This window comes from Anomalospiza imberbis, chromosome 12 (genome assembly GCF_031753505.1).
Source record: "Anomalospiza imberbis isolate Cuckoo-Finch-1a 21T00152 chromosome 12, ASM3175350v1, whole genome shotgun sequence".
Lineage (NCBI taxonomy): Eukaryota > Metazoa > Chordata > Aves > Passeriformes > Viduidae > Anomalospiza > Anomalospiza imberbis.
Genome location: NC_089692.1, coordinates 7446897 through 7467997, shown reverse-complemented (window position 1 = coordinate 7467997; position 21101 = coordinate 7446897). Strand labels below are relative to the sequence as shown.

Here is a 21101-nt window from a genome sequence, read left to right as displayed (position 1 = left end):
ATTGAGGTGCTGAAGTGAGTCCAGAGAAGGGACGGAGCTGGGGAAGAATCTGGGGTACAGGTCTGATGGGGAGCAGCTGAGGGAGCTGGGGGGGCTCAGCCTGGAGAAAAGGAAGCTCAAGGGTGAACTTACCACTCTCTACAACTCGCTGAAAGGAGGGTGCAGCGAGGTGGGGCTCAGGCTCTTCTCCCAGGCACTAAGTGACAGGATGAGAGAATAGTCTTAAGCTGCACTGAGGGACGGCCAGGTCGGACATAAGGTAAGAATTTTTTCACAGAAAGCGTGCTTAGATATTGGAACGGGCTCCCCAGGGAGGTGGTGGAGTCACCGTCCCTGGGGGTGTTTAAGTAAAGACTGGACAGGGCACTCAGTACCACGGTCTGGTTGACATGGAAGGGTTCAGCCATACGTGGCACGGGACAATCTCAGCGGTTTCCCCAAGCCCGCAGACGCTGTGCAGTACCAGGCGGCACGGCTGCCCGCAGCAGCAGCCGCGCTCCCCGCCCGGCGGCGCCGCCCGTGCCCTCAGGGCCCCCGCGCACAGCGCCCCCTGCCGCGCCGCGCCGGAACTGGGTCAGGGCCGCGCGGGGGCGGGGCCGCGCGCCTCGCGCGTCGCGGCGCGGTGACGCAGCGCGTGCGCGGTGACGTCGCGGCCGGTCCGTGTCCGTGTCCTGCCGCCGGTCTCGGCCCTGCCCGCGCCGCCCTCGGCCCGCCCGGCCCCGCTCGGTCCCGCCGCCGCCCCGCCATGGCCAACGTGGCCGACACGAAGCTCTACGACATCCTGGGCGTGCCGCCCGGCGCCTCCGACAATGAACTCAAGAAGGTGCGGCGGAGGGGCGGAGGCCGGGCGGCGGGGGGGGAGGTGGGCCCGGCCCGGCCGGGCAGGGCCCCGCGGGCGGGCGGGCGGCGAGGGGAGCGGGGCCGAACGGGGCGCGGGGAGCAGCCGGCGGGCGGCGGGGCTGAGGCTGCGGGTGGGCGCGGCGCGGTGCCCGGTAGGCCGCGCCCGGGGCCGAGCGCTCGGGGGAGGCCGCGGGCAGGGCAAGGGCCCGGCGGGAGGAGGGGGCGGCGCGGCCCGGCCGCGCTCGCCGCGTCCCTGTCCCGGCGCGTCCCGCGTGGGCTCCGGGCGCGGGCGGGACGCGGCTCGTCCCGCCCCCGCGGCCCCGCGCCTTGCGCGGCCGCAAGGGCTGTCTGGGGGTGAGGAGCCCTGCGGGTCGATCCTCACCGGTGCCATTGTCTGCCCCACGTGCCGGCCCTGGGAGGACTCGGTTTCGCTCGTAGATGCGATTCCTCCCAGGCCGAAAGCGGCAAGGCGAGGTAAACAAAGAGGGGAGGTGAAAACTTGGAGCCAGGCGATTCCATCCTGTAGTGTATAAAGCACTTTTTTTTTCCTTTTTTTTCCTTTTTTTTTTTTTTTTTTTTTTTTTTGCGTGAGGAGGCCTTAATGACCGTTTACACGTGAGGGAGGAGAATGAACCAGACGGTTCACTAGCAGAGGCTTCCGCGGGTGGGTGGTGCTGGCACCAACAACTGCGCCTTACCCGGCATGCACGCGGCAGCCTAATTTGTGCAGGGATAGGCAATTGCAGTGTTGAAATTGTGCTGGAGATGGAGGGCAGGCGGTGAGAAGGTTGTGTTTTGTGTACAGCGCTGTCCACCAGAATATTTTATTTTATTACAGAGTTCGCCTAAAGCTGTCTGTGTCTTCTAAGAATGAAAACCAGAGCAGTTTTCTGCTAGGAGAGCCTGCACAACCCAGTATTAATTACCACATATTAGACTAATCATGGAATGTAAATTTTCCAACTGGCTGCAACACCAAGGAGTTCCTGTATTTCTTATTGTCATTGAGAGGTTTCATGGGTGCTTTAAAATCTGGTATTTTAACTTGTATAACAGTATAGAAAAACTGAAAATGAATCTTGGTCTGAAGGGGCTGAGAGAACAGGCTTTTACAGTGGGTAAATTAACTTTTACTGAAGTTATGTTCCCAGTGTAGACCTTGATTCTGGATTTGATTCTGATGCAATAGTGATGGCTTCCTTTAGGGCCATGGGTAGTTGTAAGAGTTGCTCTCAAAAAAGATGTGAGGGCTTTCTCTTTTTAAAGATCACCATTGCAAGCTCCGTTTTTCTGATTAGATAATGTTACTTAGGTTATCAGTTTAGTGGTGTTTTGGTTTTTTTCTTGGTTGTAACACTTAAAATATATGGGGAACATCCATTATAACATAGAATGCACAGGTTTGTGGAACATTATGCTTTGTTCCTGATGGGTGATTTGTCCAGTAAGATGCATGAGTTTTGGTTTTTACACTTACTGTGCTTTAGAATATTAGGTTTGTGACATCAACATTGTTTCTATTTCACCAGTTCTTGATCATGTCTTGATTGCATGCAAAAGTACAGAGTGTTTCAAGATAAAATCAGTAATGAGAAATAACTGGATATAAAAAAGGAAATTTGTTAGTTGAGAAGTTGTGGTTTCTGTAAAGCTTTGTGCGTGAAGCTCTTAACTATGTAGTTCTAGAGAGTCAGTTTAGGTGCTCGGTTACTCAGAAATAAAGCGTTTAAAAAATCCTCTCCAAGAATTGATACCTCATTTTTTTGCTGTTGCATCACTGTAGCTTTTTTAATAGGTGTAATTTCAAAAATAAATGGTTGTATCCAATGTAAGTTGTTAATATCTGTCCCCTGATAGCTTCTGAGGGGTGTTTTGGTGGAGTAGAGGAAGGGTTGAAGTTTCTGCTGTCATTAGCTCCAGTGGGAGAAGTCTCTGCCTGCTGTGTTGCTTGCTTTGATTCTCTCAAGGGTAAGCAGAACAGAGGAAGGGCTGCTGAAGAACCAGCAATGGTCCAGAGTGTCAAAGTGCTGGCCAGAAAAAAGAAGCAGTTTGGAAAGTCCCTTCTGGGGATTTGGCTGTACTTACTGATTTACAGCAATGAACTTAAATAAAAGCAGTGCTATGTACATTTCTGCACGTGTAACTCATACTGAGCTCAAAGTGAGGTGAACTCTTCCATTAGTGATAGGTAGGGAAGAAGGAAAGGATTGTTGTGAGGAGTGGTTGTAGGGTTGAATGGGAAGCTGAGGCAGCCATTTTGTTGTTACTGTACTGCTGTGGTTGAGGGCAAAGACAAATGGGTTCAAATTTACTGTTGTGGTGTAGGGTTTGAGTGGGTTCTAAAGAGTAAGTCATTTTAATGAAAGTCAAATGGGATTCTCCCTCTAAGTTAATGAGGATAAGCAGGAAAACTAGTTCTAGCTATTGTGTGCCATAGCTGTGTGTGAATGCAAGTCTGGTTAATGTATGCATGTAGCGATGTTGAAATTTTATTAGGTCATATCAATGTATGAGTGACTTTGAAACACTATAATATTTACACTTTGCTTTATTAGGATTTTCTTTCTTCCTGGGGACGTTACTTGAGCTTCTCAGAAAAGAACTGATTAATGGAAATTTTAAATAATTTTCTATCTCTTTCAACCAGGCATACAGAAAACTGGCCAAGGAATACCATCCTGATAAGAATCCAAATGCAGGGGACAAAGTAAGAAAGACTCATCTTTTTTTTTTAATACCTTAAGTTTGCTATTACTGTAGCACCTAAGGAACTGAATATAGGTGTTGGGGGCTCGCTGTTTAAGTTGTTAAGCAGTACTGTGAGAGGGAGTATTGTCTGGTCAACTTCTCCCCAGTCTCAAAATCTGCCAGTGTACCTCATGACAAAATGCAGCATTTGGCTCAGATTGGTTGAGAAGGTAATGCTGAGGAAAAAACTGCTTCTCATTTGCTGAAACAATGTCAGTTGGCATTGGCATCTGTGTAAGAATTTGAAAAAGATTGTCAATTTTTCAAGTTTTTCCAACATGGAAAAATGTATGTGTAGAGATTCTTAAACCTGCTGCAGCATAAAACAAATTGCATATGTGGGAAGATTGAATTAGATTTGTTATGCTAAAAGCAATTTAAAAATCGTCAATTTAGTTGACTCAGCTGATTGAAGTTCTGATGGCTGCTTAGAGGTGAGCAGAGGTGACTGTGAAAAGATACTAATTTGCCAAATACATTAATATGCCTTTCAGTAAGCTACTTAATTGTTAGTGTATTTTAAGTGCCCAACATCTTGAAGTATTTGTTGTTAGTATGTAACTGTTGGGTGTCCTGACTTTTGACTTCTGCAATATTGTATACTTGGGTGTTTTTTTTTCAGTTAGATTTTTTTAATTTGTAAGAAATCTGTATTAATGCTAGTAAAGAACAAAGCCAACCAAGATTTGAGTAAAATGTCTTATTTTATGGTAAGATGTAACAAAACTAAGCCCAAGTCTAACTTTAAAGTCTTGCTAAGAATAAGTTATGTTAAAATGAGGATGAAGTATTTCATTGTGTACCTTCTTACTTGATAGGTGTTCATACAGGGAGAGAAACTTATCAAATGCTGCCTTGAAGTTCTAAATTACATGCACTGTTTTGACTCTGTTTCCTCTTCTAGTTCAAAGAAATAAGCTTTGCCTATGAAGTATTGTCAAATCCTGAGAAACGTGAGCTGTATGATAGATATGGAGAGCAGGGGCTCCGAGAAGGGAGTGGAAGCAGTGGCATGGACGATATTTTCTCCCATATTTTTGGTGGTGGATTGTTCAATTTCATGGGTGGCCAGAGTAGAAGTCGCAATGGTAGAAGAAGAGGAGAAGATACGGTGCATCCACTCAAGTGAGTACCTTGATGCTGCAACTTGTACTTTGAAGCTTTCCTGACCATAGAAAATCTGCTGGTTTCTATTCTTGATACACTTCTCAGTTGAGATCCTCTGAAGTCTGCACTACTCTTCAGAGCTGCATGTTGTGTGTAGAGCAGGGGCCAGTCATCTGGAGTTACTTTCCTTGGTTGGTTAATTGTGAAACTACCACATACTTTGCCAGGTTATTTGAAATATGTACTTTATTTTCTTTGTTTTGCTCCTTAATTATATTTGGTAGTTCTAATCTGGAAAAGCCAAGTATTACTCACCAGGCAGATTCTGGTCTGTGGAGGTGCTCTGGAAAGACTTGAATTCATAGGGCAGTGCCAGCTGGAACTATGGTTGAACCTCATAATTAATGGAGAAGTGTACGTGGTGGTTTTGGTTTTGTTTATTTATTCAAAGCCATTCTTGAATATCACATTTGTATTTTGGAGATCTCTTCTTGCAGTCATGGCTGGCTTTTTGCCTGCTGAACAGGTCCCTTTTAAAAACTTAAGTTAAGCAACATCTTTCCTGTGGTTGGCAAACTGTGCTTGGTGAAGTCTGTTTAGCTTCACATGCTTGCTTGCTTAGTAGCTAGTACTCCATGGTGTATTATTAATGAGCTTTGATTTTATTGTTATTTGTAAATACTGGTGCCAGGCAACCTGTTCGCAATACAACTCAATATATTGAGTTGAAATTTTTATCCACTAACAAACCCTTTTAAGAGAAACACTAAAAAGTTAAGTGGCCTTGGGGACATGCTAACCCCTCCCCACTAAACTCTCTTGTGTAGAAAACCCAGTACAGTAGTAAGTACTCTATATGTGTTCTTATGTATTTATGCAATAGACAATATTATTGGAGTGTTTACAGAGGCTTGTTTCTCACCTGCTTGGTAGAATTAAAATTAATAATTAATTATGACTGTATAATAGTACAAAATTCTAGATAAGCTTGTTTCCTATTGAGAAACATAACCAATCCTATCTGGTTTATTCTGACTAAATTACAGCTTTTCTCTAAAACTGTTCAGATTTACAAGTGTATATTGATATGTATGGATTTTTTTTTTCAGTAACTCTTTGGGGGAAGCCAAAATGGTGCTTAAAATCTTATTTTGATAGCAGATTTAGTCTTGTTAGGAATATCTAGGTTGTTTTTCTTTTTTTATTTGCCCTAGGCAAGTATTTTAATTACATGGGGAAAGTAAGTTGTTAAATGATAACCCAGGAGAAATATTTTATTTTGTAGAGTCTCTTTAGAAGATCTGTATAATGGAAAGACAACTAAACTACAACTTAGCAAGAATGTCCTTTGTAGTGCATGTAACGGGTAAGTTTGTAGTTCTCTGGTTGCTTTGTTGGCAGATAGTGTAATGAAGGATCTCCTGTGTCAGATCTTTATCGGTATCTGACTTACTGGAGCCTGCTTTCAGACCAGCAAATTGTTGAACTTGAATGATGCTGTTGATGGAACTGGAACTATTCAAGGGCTTTGTGTGGGGGAAGGGTGGGAGAGCAGAGAACCTAACTGTAATTGGCAGTGCAGTTGGGCATGTAGGCATGCTAACCTACTGCTGGAGGGGGTTTCTGGTTTCTTTCTGAAGAACTTCCTTTTCATGCAACTGGTGCTTTGTGCTGCAGGCAGGGAGGGAAGGCTGGCTCCGTTCAGAAGTGCAACGCCTGCCGGGGCCGGGGCGTGCGCATCATGATCCGGCAGCTGGCCCCGGGGATGGTGCAGCAGATGCAGTCCGTGTGCTCCGACTGCAATGGAGAAGGTAGGCCAGGCTCTGCTCTGTTACTAAATCTGCTTGCTTGTGTCTAGCCTCCTGCTCAAATCTCAGGAGGAACTTATCCAGGACACTTCTGCCCTTACCCAGTCAGCTGCATCTCACTCCGGTGGCAGCATGGAGAAATCATTTCACTCAGAACAGCAGCAAGATTTACAGTGTTTAATGTACTGAAAAGCAGCCTAGGAGTTCAAGCAGTAGGGATTGATCATCTTTAAAAACACTTAGATGTGAATATTACTTACTGCTGTTACTCTTCTGTTAAAGTAAAAACCCAAGATGTTGCTGGTTTAGGAGCTATTTGTCTTTTTGCATCTCCTGATATCCAAGGACAGTCGTAGGTTAAAAATGGGAACCCAAAGTTGAATTTTTAACTTCTTCAAATTAAGATGATATCTTTACTCAGATTGGTTCTGTTTAGGGCTAGCAAGTTCTGCACTTCATATGCTTTCTTTTTATGTATTCTGCAGTTGGCAGAGTAGTAACATCACCTTGTGGATGATTTTACTCGTCACAACACTCAAGCTACAAAGAGTTGTATTTTTTGACTTGTCAAAACATTTCATAATTGATGTTATCTTTAACAGTTCATATGCCTAACCTACATATTTTGTAGTTTCAACTTCATCATAATGTTATGCTTTGTTTAGAAGCCACCACAGAAAGGTGGTTTAAGGTGAGAAGCTTAATATTTTAAGCCAAATGCATCTGCTTGTGGCACTTAGTACTGAAATGTTACAGTCCATGTGCCCTCATATTTTGGTTACTGTGTACAGAGACAAGAGCTCCCTGGAAAAATAAAGGTGAGGTAGAACAGGACATAGAAGCCATTTTGGATTGTCACCCTTCAGTTTGCTGGAAACAGTAATTACCTTTGTAGGGGTGAATCTGATGTGACAGGCTCTCTTCCCTGTTTTTGTATGCAAGAGTCCATAGATCTCCTGGCTGCATTTACTCAGGACTATCTTGTGTGGATATTCTGGGAGACGAGGCAGTCAGGGAACTTTTTTTTTCCTTCCTTCCCCCTGTCTCAGCTAGAGTAAATGAAGCCTGGATTTCCTCTTGTAAGGAATTCATAAAGCAACATCGAAATCGCTACTTGTGTTGCAGAAATTCTTCAGCTTGCTTTCAAATAGTTTTTCCTAGGAATTGGATGCAACTGTGTCAGAATCACTGAACTCAAAATTTGTCTTTATTTAGGTGAAGTAATTAATGAAAAAGACCGTTGTAAAAAATGTGAAGGGAAGAAGGTGATCAAAGAGGTAAAAATACTTGAAGTCCATGTAGATAAAGGCATGAAACATGGGCAAAGAATTACATTCAGTGGAGAAGCAGATCAGGCTCCCGGTGTGGAACCAGGCGATATTGTCCTTTTACTCCAAGAGAAGGAGAATGAGGTAATGCTTTTGAGTTTATCTTTTAAATGCATTTTATTTCAGTTGTTAAATATTTAAGTTATATAGAAGACCATTCATTTAAAGTAATTGATACAGTTCCAGTTCTGGGAGAGGTGGGGACTAGCTTTTAATAGATTTATAGTGTGTAACACAGCTTTCAGGGTGAGCCAGAAAAAACTGGGCAAGTCCTTAGCCAGGGGACAGGCAGTTTGTGGTGCCTCTTAATGCTAGCAAGAGGTAGCTTCTCATATAAGCTCCAACTGACTTTGATACAGTGGATGCAGTGAAGAGCCATTCAGGATGTTAAGTTTAATCTGCTTTGCTCATGACACTAACAAAATTCTAAGTGTGGCTTTTTTCCATGTCTTGTGACATGGCAGGGGACTCCTGATAAAACCCCCAGATGGTGCTTTCTGTGTCTGCTACTGTGGTTCTGGAAATGACACAAAATGGTGATGTTGCTGATTCACTTAACAAAACAAACCTTATTATTTTATACTGGTTTGGTACGACTTATGTGCACTTTATTCTGGACTATATACACTGCACATTGGAATTAAATATTGCAGGTTATCTTCTCCTGTTAAAACTCTTGTGCGGCAGCGTTGAGGTGACTGCTCCTTTTTAAATTCTAGTAGCTAGGATGAAATAAGAAATAGTTTGTGTGTTGCACTCAAGGAGGAGTTTTCTGTTGTGACAGAGTAGCATGGGGTACAAATTTAAACTACAGTCATATATTAAGGATGCAATATTGGTTATCTGCTAATTAGGTACTTTGTAAGCTTTTCAAAGCTGTGTCAAGGACTGCTAATCTGCCAGTCTGTCCTAGTGAGTAAAACTAGATAGACTTTGTTCTTAAAATTTCTCTTGAGATGGGACTCATGGGTCTGACAGTGGACAAATTTTAAGACTTACTCCGATTAAGAGTCCTGAGTTATGTGGCCTAAAGATCTCTTCTGACAGCTGTGGACTCGGTGATCAAAGTCATGCAATCAGAGATGTGGTTTATATACTCCAGCGCAGGTGAAATAGTGACAAACTGTTGTCAGTGGAAGATGTGGGGTGAAAGTTGGGGCTGCTGTACAGGCCTGGTTTAATGTGAATGTTACCTTGGTGTGTGGTGTGGTTTGGCTTATTTTAGATGACACTTGGTCAGGTACAGACTTCCCAAGCATGTTAAGCCATCTGAATTAATAGAATCAGGTTCACTTCATAGAAAGGCTGTTGCTCTGACATTGAATTTGAAGGATAAATAATAATGAACTCTCAGTAATGAGTCTGGTGGAGTTGTGATTCTAGTACTAGAAAGGATATCTCCTTTGTTTCCTAGGTGTTCCAGCGGGATGTGAATGACTTGCATATGACACACAAGATTGGACTTGTTGAAGCATTGTGTGGATTTCAGTTCACATTTAAGCACCTTGATGGACGTCAGATTGTGGTTAAATATCCTCCTGGAAAAGTAATTGAACCAGGTAGGCTTGACCTGAGAAGGATTTCTTTGAATATGCTTTTGTGATTTTTCAGCACTTAATCCCACCCTTGTTCTCCTGTTAACCAAACCTAGGCTGGGGAAACAGAACTGTATGGAGAGAGCATGGCTCTGCAGGAGCACTCTGCTGATTACTGTACTTCTCTTTGAATTCCAGGTTGTGTTCGTGTAGTCAGAGGTGAAGGAATGCCACAGTATCGCAATCCTTTTGAGAAGGGGGATCTCTACATTAAATTTGATGTTCAGTTTCCTGAAAATAACTGGATTAGCCCAGAGAAGCTTTCAGTAAGTAGTTGCTCAAGCATAAATGTGGTGTCTTGCTTGACAGAGTGTACAAAAGAGCCTATGTTGTATCTCTTGGGCTTGCTCTCAGTGCTTAAATTCAGATGCAAGTCAAGTTCTTTTAACCTTTTTTGTGGGCCATGCGTTACTTGGAAATACCCCTTGATACATGAAGCTGTATTTAAGAGCTGTGCAGATGGTACACAGATGAGGACAGAAGGAGAATTTCTGTTGCAGTGTGATAAGTTTATGGAGTGCACCTGTATTTACTGATTGCACTTTGGTTGATGATATGCAGAGCTGTTGGTTTTCTTCAAGTGGTGTCTTCCAGTTGATACAAATACTTTCAAATGACTGTGCAGTTCAGGGCTTACATCAGCATAAATTTAGTTATGGGAAACCAGTCACTTTATTTAGGTCTTCTAGATGCAATACTGAATGCATTTCTTTTTTTGGGGCAGGAACTTGAAGATCTTCTGCCAGCTAGACCAGAATTTCCCAATGTAATTGGTGATGCAGAAGAGGTAGATCTTCAAGAATTTGATACCACTCGTGGTTCAGGTGGTGGCCAGAGACGTGAAGCTTATAATGATAGTTCTGATGAAGAAAGCAGCCATCATGGACCTGGGGTACAGTGTGCCCACCAGTAAACATTTGTCTAAAAAGTTGCACAAGGATTTTCTTTCAAATTTTGCCTGACTTGTTTTCAACAATCCAGCTGGATTGTATAAGTAATCCAGATGAACCAATGGACATCTGTTGCTGTATGTGTAACTTTTAAATTGGTCTATAGTATCTACAGAGTGTAATTTAAACTAACCACAAGCTTACATCTTCATTTTGACTGTGTAGCAGAATAAAGCACTTGAAAGGAAGACGAGACTCCTTTTCACATGGGTTTTAAGTTTGTCCTCGTATCTGTGCTTGATTTTTACCAGTTTTGTGTAGATTTTAAGTTTCATATTTTAAATTCAAATTCTACATTGTAAAGTTTGTGTACAATTTGTCCTGAGGCTTGGTATTTGGCTGCACCTGCATAAGCTGCTACAAGTAGAATCAAGAATTCATAGCCTGTATCTATCATCTAGATGCATGGTAAATGGGCTTTGCACATAATGGGTTTAGAGCTGACTGGGAACAATGAAAGACTAAATTAGAAGTGGTTGTAAGTTTTTTTCTACCATCTTGTGAACGGTTTCTGAAATTAAATAAAAGCAGTTGGTGTATAATATATTTCTTTTGCCTTGTAACTCTTACTTTTCCAGTGGCTTTAACTAGTCTGTGTATGAAGAGACTATGTAGATGATAGATATTTTATAAACACAGGGAGGCTGAAGCTGCCTTAAGACTAGGTGAAGGTTAGTTAACAATTGTGTGCCACATTCAAGTCTCTTCCTGAAATGAGAGATGACTAAATGGGCACAGGGAAGGCTGCAGCCATGTCCCCTTTGTGTGAAGAGAACACAAGGATATCTGAATTCAGTCTAAAGATAACAAACCCCTTAAATGGGGAATGATTAAATTTTGAAATAATGGTGTCTTTCTCTTAGCCTTTGAATTCTGTTCAAGGTCTGATTCAGCCTCACTTTGTAGAGAAATGTTTCCAGTTTAAAAAAAAAAATTGTTTAACCTGGAAACATAATAAATGTAGATGGTTTTGTTACTTTCCTAGTAGTTTGCACTTTGGTTTAAGTATGAAAATATTAAAATCTCCAGCTGCAGTTCTATTACTATTAATTGGCAAAATGCCAGAACAAAACAAAAATGTGACCTTAACTACGGAACTGTTGTGCATGAACAGTGTTGGGTTGGTAAGCTGCCTCTATAGCAAGGTTTCTCTCCTGTTTAAGTGAGAAAGTTGAAGCTCTACTTTTCTTTACAAATCTGAAGTGTGACTTGTTTAGTTATTTTTCTGATTGTTGTTGACACTTTTATTAATGAGGTTGGAGGGACAAACTCCAAGGGTTTCAATGTGCTTGGGTAGGCATTGGCATTTGAGTGTTGCTGAACATCCTTGTTATAGACTCTAAAAATGAAGCAAAAATAAATACTGTTTGATCTGTATTTCAGTACTGACTTATGATGTGGCATTCTCTAGTGGGTCTTTTATTTTCATTTATTAAAACTTGGGGTTGCTTTTTGTGGTTATGTGCTGATCCTTTTTCCTGACTGATGTCACCAAGGAGTCAGTCCTTGTAACCTGCAATACTTAAATAATTACAATGCCTGTCTTCTGCTTGTAAGTCCTTGCAAAATAGAGTAATGCTCTAAACCTTTAATTCCCATTCAGATTGTTTGAAGGGGAAGAGAGGAAGGGATTCATGGTAACTTTTCAGATAGCTGAAGTGAAGGAGTGGAGGAAGAACTGATCACTGTAGGGCAGTTCTGCTTCAGTCCTCAGCTGGCATTAATTTGGGCTCCTGCCAGCAGCACCTGATAACAAATTCTAATTTTACCTGTCATCTTGCACATTACTGACATGTCACACACAAGATTGGAAATAAATTTTATTCCTGTGTTAGATTCATATGTGCTACCACATACCTAAAGTTATTGAAGTGTCTGAAGGCTGCTCAAAAATTTAGTACCTTGTATTTAAGTTTATTTGTGAGTTGATATTAGAGAAACTTATTTCCTATATACAGCCTCTTACTGTTCATTCTGCTGTGAACTTAGTTAAAATGCAACCTAAGCCTTTTATAAAGAAAAAGTAGCATTTTCTTCTGCTCTGGTATCCTTCATAACAGGAACTTAGAAGACACATCACATGATATAAAAGCTTATAAAAATATTTACTGGGCAGTATACAGCTTTATTAAGACATAATAGACATGATTTCAACAGTTTGGAGCAGCAGGCAAGAGCAGTCACCAACGTTCTGTAGTCACAAGACAGTTCCATTAACGTGGCTTAGGTGTTGCCTTTCCACATAGTACAGTCAGCTCACTCTGAGGGGGGAAAATTCATTTTAGCTCAAGCTGCCCAAAAGAACTTGGACGAAAGGTCCCTACTGCTAAAGCAAGCAGTGAGCACTTACTCACTGTCTGCCTACAGAGGCAGAGCCATAACAAAAACCACTGAACAGCTCCCAGACATTTAGCTTGACTCAGCTGCACTGGTCTCTTTACCTGCACAACTGTAAACTGGTTAATACCTCTCATGTCTGGATAGATTTCCATGACTTCAAACAATAGCCCAGGTACCCTCATCTTCAGGAGGGTTGAGCAGTATGTGCTACAAAGTTATGTTCCACTTTATTTTGCTTCACAACCATTAAGGCAGTTCCTGTTCAACTGCAGCAGAGATATAACAGGTCTATAGTTCTTACTCAGCAAGGGACACAGCGTAATGGATTGTAAGAAGACTCAAAACTGAGCTGTAGCTTTGTCAGCCTTTGTGAATGAGAGATAAGAGAATGGCAGTTTGCTCCCATGGCAGGACAGCCACCAGAGTACTGCAGAAGGAAGGGTTTATGCTCCTGTGGCCCTCTAGGCTGTCACCAAACTGCACATGCTTATTTAAGTGCAGTTACTTTTACACATGATCCATGTGCAGCAGTTCTCCCCTCCCTCCAACTGATGCCAACCAGTTTAGGCTTAAACTCCAAAGAGTTTGAATTTGCATTCATGACAGAATCTAACGTGAAAGCTTGGGACCAGGTGTCTGAATACACAGATCTGTAAGTCTCCTAGTTGAAGCTTACCACCAGGTTATGAATGTGCTGTACTGTATCCTGATTTAGGAGCTGCACATCAATATTACGGAGGTCTCCACCAGCTGTACAGAGTGTCTGTGAAGAGAAACAATTATAAAAGATTTTTCTTGCATGCCCAGCTTCTCTGAAACTCATGTGCTCCCCTGTACATTGCAAAACTTTGGCAACCATTTTTCCTTTCATTTTGCAGCATCTCATTTAGGAATAACAAGAGCTATCACTATCAGACTATTTGCATTGTTCAACTACTGTAAGTTGAAAACGTTTGTTTTAAAAAAAAAAAAAAAAAAAGATACCTGTCCATCAGCCAGGGGAATGTTGACAAATGGAACGCTTTTATGTTGGGGTACTGATTTACTTCTTTTTAACATGCCTTGAACTCTTCCACTTGCAGGTAAAGTTCTTGAGACAGTCTGTTGTAATCCAGCACTAGAATACAATGAAAATGTTACTCTGAGGTTAACTTTCTATGCTCTGCTGGAAATTTTCAAGCATGAAGCAAATGCCAGTAGTAGGAAATACACCTAGGAGAAAGGCAGTCATGTTTAAATTTTTCCAGTTCTGCCAGGAGACTACAGAAATCCAAGCACGAGCAGCACTTACAGGCACTGCTGGGTAACGTTATGACCCTGCCACTGCAGTAACCTTGTAAGCCTGTGACACAAGATGACATTTTGGCCACTCAGTAACAAGAATATCCACTCTCCAATATCAGCAGTGAATGTTTACAGTTTTGGAAAGAGGAAACTTCGTGCCTCGGGGCTTAAGATAAGACATGTGCTGTATCTGTCTACTACAGAGGGAGGTATCAATAAATACCAAAGCTGCTACCTCTCAGAGGCACAGGGTGTGCCTTATGCCATGCAGAATTCCTACGTTTTAATTTTACAACAGTTATTATTTTACTTTAAAAATGTAATATTTGGGTGTGTTCTGCATGGAAAAAAACTTCTGATATTTCTAGCAGGCCAAAGTGAAACTGAACCACTTACTGGTTTCAAGACCCATTTAAGTTGTTGTTCACCCCCTCACTTCAGCTTGTGCCAAAAGCAAACTTTGTAGTGTATGCAGAATGATACTAACTAAAAATCTGGACTATTCAAGATGCCAATAACTGATTATCAGTGTATTTCATTGAGGGGTTTTGGGGATTGGTTTTCTTTTAACAAAGCAGTATTGGTGACATTTTAATCAAGGCTGGGCTCTGAGAATAAGTTTGAGATGTAAGTCTGTAAACAGTGAGTGAGAATAGCATTTATACTCGAAATACTTTTTTTTTTAAACTGACTTAGGACATCAAATCCTGTGCCTCCACGATAATGTAAGTTAACACCCACACTCAAAGCAGGAGGCGTAACTGGTTTGGCACCCCTACTGTCACATTTAGTGGCAGACCGCAAAGATCTATTACATCTAGATTGATAATAATATATAGTGTCTTGGTATTGAACAAAACTATTTATTGAGAGCAAACTGAAAACCCCTTACCTTTTAGCTCCATTTGGAGTGGCTTTGAGATTTGTGACACTGCGATGAAAACAAAGAGACTTAGCATCCTTCTGCAAGCTACACTAGCAGTAGGGTAAACACTAAAAAAAAGTAGTTATTGGCTTTGTGTTTTGTTGAGGGTTTGATTTTGTTGGTTTACTATTTTTATTTATTTCCTCCTCATCTACTTCTACTGTAAAGTTTTAGCTAGGATGAAGGTAGACAGAAGTGGATTAGAGAATGCTGAAGTGCCCCGTGACAGGGATCTGGTGTGAAAAACACATGTGAAAAAGCCCTCCTGGGGTAAACATGACATAGTGGGATCTAGAACCATACAAGAACACAATAATAATTTATGTGACTGGACAAGGGAGGGCTGCAATACCCAGGTTAGGTGTTTATTACAGAACAATTCAGTAGTACTAGCAGAGCAAAGATGCTTTCCTTACATGCTCTCTTCCATTAGTATTTTTTGGGAATCTGTACTGCTCCCCTAAGTTCAGAACTGTGCACCATTATGCCTTCATCAGCTACAGGTGCTATTGTGTTCAGGTTCACATCACCACAGTGCATCTCAGGTTATGGAAGAATCCTTATCAGATGTATTCCCACTGGGCTCAAATCTCAGCTACTATATTTGAAAATAATTGCGTTCAACACTCAAAAATTCAGATGAGTTAAATAAGCTATCAAAGACCAGTCTTACCTAGAAAGAGAGTCCAGTTTGCCACTTAAACCAGAGGCCAGTGAAACCAGCGACCTGGTTTTGGAAATCTAAAAATTTATATATAAGACTGCAGTTAAAAGAGGTGGCATTTGAAAGCAAAGTGATAGGTATTTGCAGGAAACAATACTGTAAAAATTCCTTGTGGAAAAAGGGTAGCTAACCCCCATAGTGCTGCCTTTTATATATATTAAATGCCAAATATACATTGTAAAAGAAGTTTCATAATAACAAAACATATTTATTCCTACTGAAGTTTTGTATAACCAACCACCCTTCCAACTTTTAAGCCTTTTTACAGTAAAAGTCTGTAACTGCACAGAATCTTTTTTGTATTTGTTGTCATCTTGCTACATCAGTGTCTGGCTGAGGAGCTACACTGCCCAGACAGACTGAGGTGGCAAAGCTAAAACACTTGGTTTGGTTTAGAGACAAGAATGCACTACTCAGTTATAGCAAAGCATGGATTAAACATGAGGTTGATTAAAAAAATAAAGTTTCAACAAAATATGGTTCCTCAAACCATCAAGACTTACTGGCAAGTCAAGAGAGAATGACTATGCCAGTACTTGCCAGCCAGTGTGAATTAGTCATTAGATGTGCAGACACCATATTTCATTATGAAAATAATTTACAGTTAGCCTTGCTTAACTTCAAATACGTTACATTTAAAATAACTGACTTTTCCAACAGACAGCAGAGCACTGGCCTGCCTTCTCATGGATCTAGCAGGGCTTGTGGCAGCTCAAAACTGATTAGGTCCTTATGTTTTTTGAATAAAAACAGAATAAACTTACTTTTTTAGTTATTTTCTTTGCAGAACTCTGCTTGGCATCTTCATATTCAACAATTGTAGTTACCTTAACTATAAATGTATTAGCAAGACAAGGAAAATAAAGATCTCATGAAGAGCACAAAACACCACTTCAGCCTCGTGTTTGAAGCCTGTTTCCCCACTATGGACAGCTTTGCCCCCTTCTGCCATCCAATGTCATTCACCTGGGACACAGGTCAAAGCAAACTCTGTGTGTTCATCATAGGCACTGGGACACACAGGCCAGTTAAAAGACCCCAAATAATCCCTCAGCCCACTCATGATCCTCCACACTGAATGCTTGGGGGTCTGTTAGGCACTTTTCACTCTTGTATTCTTCAGGCTTAACATTCATTTTACAAATGCTCAGTTCAAACCAGTAAAAAAAAAAAAAAGAAAATGCAAGAACCACAGTCTATATGTTAATGAGTTGACCTGCCTTTTTTGCTGTTGGTCCTCACCAGTTTGGGATTTGGCATGTCTTCTACAGAGCAGTCAGTCTAAAAAAAAATGTTTATCCAACAAGGGAAGGTCGGCAGATTTTTCCCAGTAGGTGCATATTATGTTACAAAAGGCAGTGAACTAAAAGGGCATGAAAGCAACTGACAGGAAGTGGGATTGGCTAAACATCAGTTGTTTTTTTGGGTTTTTTTTGGAAACATCTGAATTTCTGCCAGCAGATGACCCTAAAACTTTAGGTAATGTTCATAACTGCACTATGGCTGGCTGCCTAGTCTCTTCATATCATCTTCTATTTAAACACACAGCCAAACAAAATCATTTGTCTGAAGTATTTACAGCAGGGAGAGAAGAATTCTATTCTGTAAACTGTGTTAAGATTTGAAAACACACACTTACCACTGCAGCAGCAAGAGCCACTTCCTCCCGTCCTTGCAAATCTGTAGCTCAAGAAATGATAACTTACTTAGATACTATTACTGGCATAATTTTTATCTTCAGATTCTTATGGGCTCAGAAGCCAAACAAGTAGTTCAGGATTACAGTGGTTAAATAGGTAACCTTAGGTCAGCATATGTGTTACATTTGAACAAGATTCCAGTCTTGTAGGACAGTAACTCCTACAAAACAACAATGAAAATCTGAGGCCATTTCAGTGTTTAATCCTTGAAAGAATCTCGAGTGTAGTCACACATGGTATCCCCCACATTCAAAGCACCACCACACACACACATTGCACTGCAGACAGCTAATGCTCTTAGGCAGGAGTTTCTCCAGAAGGACACCAAAATACATACTCAGGCTTACAGTAAACTCAAGTTCTTCAAGAGGTTCAGGTTTGAGCTCTGTGTGGCCCCTACAACTTCCAGCTGCAAGGTAGATTCCAGAAACATCAGTTCTCACCAGAATATACATCTGATGCTGAGTGTACACATCTTAAACCTCTGCATCAATGGGAGTTAAAATTAAACTTGTTTGCTTATCATCACAGGTATATGACTAGATTAGAATGGCTCAGGAGAGTTCAAATTGACAAAGAGAAAATAATCTCAGTGGCTAAGGATGAACAGATTCAGATGAACAAAAATGTTTAGTTTTACACACAGAAAACAATAGGTTTGTAATTATTTCTTGTCTCTTCAGACTTTAAATAAGATTACCTAAGTGCACACGTAACAGTACTCTCCAAACTAGTCACCAACTAATTCTATACCCTGTGTTACACAGATCAGTCTACTTGAACAGGAGTGCTCAGCGAGCATCTGCTGGGTAACAGCACTGCTGATCTGCTTAAAATACAGGGCAGACAAAGCAAACCTTTTCATGAAAGCCATCAAGTTCCCAGGTTTTCTCCCGTAGCCCCGGGCACACCGCTGCCCGCATCCCGAGCACAGGGCCACGCACTCTCACCGAGCACATCTTTCCTTTTCATCTTCCTGACGGCTGCCGGCATCGTCAGCAGCTCCACCGCAAACGCCTTCTCCGCTGTCTGCAAAAGCGAATCGAGCTCTTTCTTCATCTCCTGGATGTGCTCCTTGGCTTTAAAACAAAACACGCTTTTATTGCCATACGTGTTACATGTTTCCAAGTATAAGCACTGCACGACCGCGCTATTAAAGAAAGTTAAAACAGCGATTTATCTGGAGAAATCGAGCGGGGAGTCGGAGCGCTGGAGCCTCCATCGGCCGCCAGCCCGGGGCGCGGGGCAGGCGGCCCTGCCCGAGGGCGCGACCCCCGCCCGGGGCTCTCCCGGCCCGGGGCTCTCCCGGCCCGGGGCCGCCGTTCCCTCCCCAGCCCGGGCAGCCCCGGCCCTACCCTGCTGGTCGAAGTCGCTGAGGAAGAGCGCGATGCGCTGGTCCCTCTTCTTCTGGGAGAGCGCGGCGCGCTGCTCCCTGTCCCGGGGCAGCGCCCCGCGGTCCGGCTCCACGCCCGAGTCGCTGCTGCGCCGCCGGCACGGGGCCTTCCCCGGGGCCATGGCCGACAGCCGGGCCGAGCCGTGCCCGCAGCCGCGCACGGAGCGGGGCCGAGCGGACACACCCCCGGGGCGGGCAGGGCCGGCCGGGAGCCGCCGGGGCGGGGGCCGAGCGGAGCTCTGTCAGAAGGGGACCGTGAATAAGAACGCCGTGAGGGAACGCCGAGCCGGGTGGGACTGCCCCGTCTCGGAGATGCCTCAGGCGTTGGCACCTGTAAGTGACAGGACGAGGAGGAATGGGTACAAATTGGAAGGGGGGAAACTGAGGTTAGATAATAGAGAGGAATTATTTACTCTGAGGGTGGTAGACACTGGAACCCAGGGAGGTTGTGGATGCCACAACCCTGGCAGTGCTCAAGGCCAGGCTGGATGAAGCCTTGAACAACCGTGTGGGAGCTGCCCGTGCCCAGGCAGGGGGGGTGGGACAAGCTGACCTTTAAGGTCCATTCCAACCCCTCAGCATTCTATGATTCTACGATTTAATGATCCTTACGCCCTGGCAGGAGCTGGGCAGGCTCACTCACACACACACACACACACACACACACGAATTGCTGTTTCGTCCCCCGTTTGGAGCAGCCCCGGGCACGCAGGAGCTGCGCTGGAGCAGGTGAGCGTTTCCATCCCCGGGGACTGTCACCGGAGCCGGGGTGCCCAGGGCTGGGCCAGGCGGTGCCTGGGCTGCCAGGGCTCCCCCGGTGCTGGGAAGCCTCTGTGCTCCATAGGAAGGGCCCTGTCTCAGAGCTCAGCTTTGGGTTCAGCTGAATTACTGCTGTTCAGTGTGCAGAGCGTGCAGGGTTTCAGAGCCAACCAAGGGAATAACCTGCTCTGTCCAGTGCAAACGGTTACAGCTTGTGCAAATTCTGATCAGGTGAAGACAGGATTTAATAAACACGTCGTAACAGGGAATTAGAAAGGCATGGCTACACCGAGTATCGAATATATAAAATATTCAAATCCATATCATTAAAAATAGAATTCCTTGAAGAAACTTATCTTGCATGTATCTAAATTAAAACAAAAAAAAAATCCCAGAGGTATGAGTATCTTGGGTTTCGTACAAATTTGAGCAAGGAACCGTGCAAAAAGGCATTTAGATAATGCTTTAAAACACTAAAACACATTGTCTATATGGATGCTGCAAGCTCTCTGAAATGAGTAGCTTTTTCTGTACCATATGCATCTGGCATATCTCCTGAGCCAGATGGGACAGACTAAGTTCATTCAAAAAGAGCTGTAAAAAATCTGACTGACAATTCATGATATAAGCATTTTTTATCAGACGATGTTCTTGTTTGTAAAACAAACAACATACTCCATTTCCCACACCCCCCAAAAACCTCTTCTAGACAAAAAGGTAAGTGTTTCTGTTCCAGAAAACACTCAAAATCCTGATATAAATAAAAGAATATCCTGCTTTTGGTAGTTCTGGCATATGCATATATGTTTACAGAAGCAGGACTGGTTTCCTTTTCCCTAAATTTTGCTTTCTTTGAAATTATCAAACAAACACTATTAAAGTAATTCTGAGGTGTCACTGCAAAAAGACTAGATAGTGTTGCTCTGTAAATTCAATCTCCTACAAGCCATGTAAGAAGTTTTTTAAAAAGGGAACTGACAACACCTCACCAAAGCTTTCAGGGCACAGTTGATCAGCCTCAGCTGCCTGGCTGATCCTCTCTGTGAAGAAAGAAGTCTGGCTTGCTTGACTCCTGGTTACAACTCCTTACATTATAGAATTAATTATGAGCATAAACTTGCCTAAGACCATCTCTATTTACAGTTCTGCACTTGTAGGGAATAGTTTTGTAGTAATAAGTTGGACAAATATCAAGTCTATAAACTGGAGTGAAGCAGAAATTAATGATCAGGAACATGGGTATTAAATATTAATAAATATTGGTTTGAACATGGGATTAAATGTGTCATAGTACAATCCAGCTGGTGTTGCTCCAGTGACATAGAAAATAGAGAAGCATTACCATTTTTTTAACATGTGCTTTATTATTTGGAAGTCTCATACATCTGAAGTACTGTTATAAGGAGCACCTGGAGGAAGATCAAACCTAGAAGCATGCATTTGAAAGGAAGAATTGTCTGTTATTAATGAAATATTTCAAAGACATGGAAAACAAGCCTTTTTGTCTTAGGTTTACAGGATTGTTCCACAACAATGCACATTAACCTTATCACAATACATACAAATATTGTGGATGGACAATAGAAATCACCACCCTTCC

At 42.6% G+C, this 21101-nt stretch overlaps 2 protein-coding genes across 4 annotated transcripts; one reads left to right on the top strand and one right to left on the bottom strand.

Annotated features, from left to right (window-relative positions):
- Positions 1-622: 622 nt before the first annotated feature.
- On the top strand, positions 623-10922 carry DNAJA2 (DnaJ heat shock protein family (Hsp40) member A2). Of its 2 annotated transcripts, none has more exons than XM_068202595.1 (9): positions 623-823; positions 3488-3547; positions 4493-4713; positions 5981-6061; positions 6373-6506; positions 7719-7915; positions 9246-9390; positions 9565-9692; positions 10151-10922. In XM_068202595.1, the coding sequence occupies exons 1-9, from the start codon at positions 746-748 to the stop codon at positions 10337-10339; spliced, it is 1233 nt and encodes a 410-aa protein (XP_068058696.1). In that variant the 5' UTR covers positions 623-745; the 3' UTR covers positions 10340-10922. The 2 variants fall into 2 exon arrangements, with proteins under 2 accessions (XP_068058696.1, XP_068058697.1); XM_068202596.1 differs by lacking the exon at positions 623-823 and adding an exon at positions 1264-1314.
- Positions 10923-12462: 1540 nt separating this feature from the next.
- Positions 12463-18941, bottom strand: LOC137481119 (borealin-2-like). Of its 2 annotated transcripts, XM_068202597.1 has the most exons (11): positions 18705-18941; positions 18300-18428; positions 17687-17758; positions 17289-17329; positions 16870-16930; positions 16414-16481; positions 15599-15666; positions 14893-14931; positions 13701-13833; positions 13393-13479; positions 12463-12637 (listed from the first exon to the last, which is right to left on the bottom strand). In XM_068202597.1, the coding sequence occupies exons 1-11, from the start codon at positions 18862-18864 to the stop codon at positions 12590-12592; spliced, it is 906 nt and encodes a 301-aa protein (XP_068058698.1). In that variant the 5' UTR covers positions 18865-18941; the 3' UTR covers positions 12463-12589. The 2 variants fall into 2 exon arrangements, with proteins under 2 accessions (XP_068058698.1, XP_068058699.1); XM_068202598.1 differs by lacking the exon at positions 17687-17758 and having other exon boundaries at positions 18705-18934.
- Positions 18942-21101: the final 2160 nt, after the last annotated feature.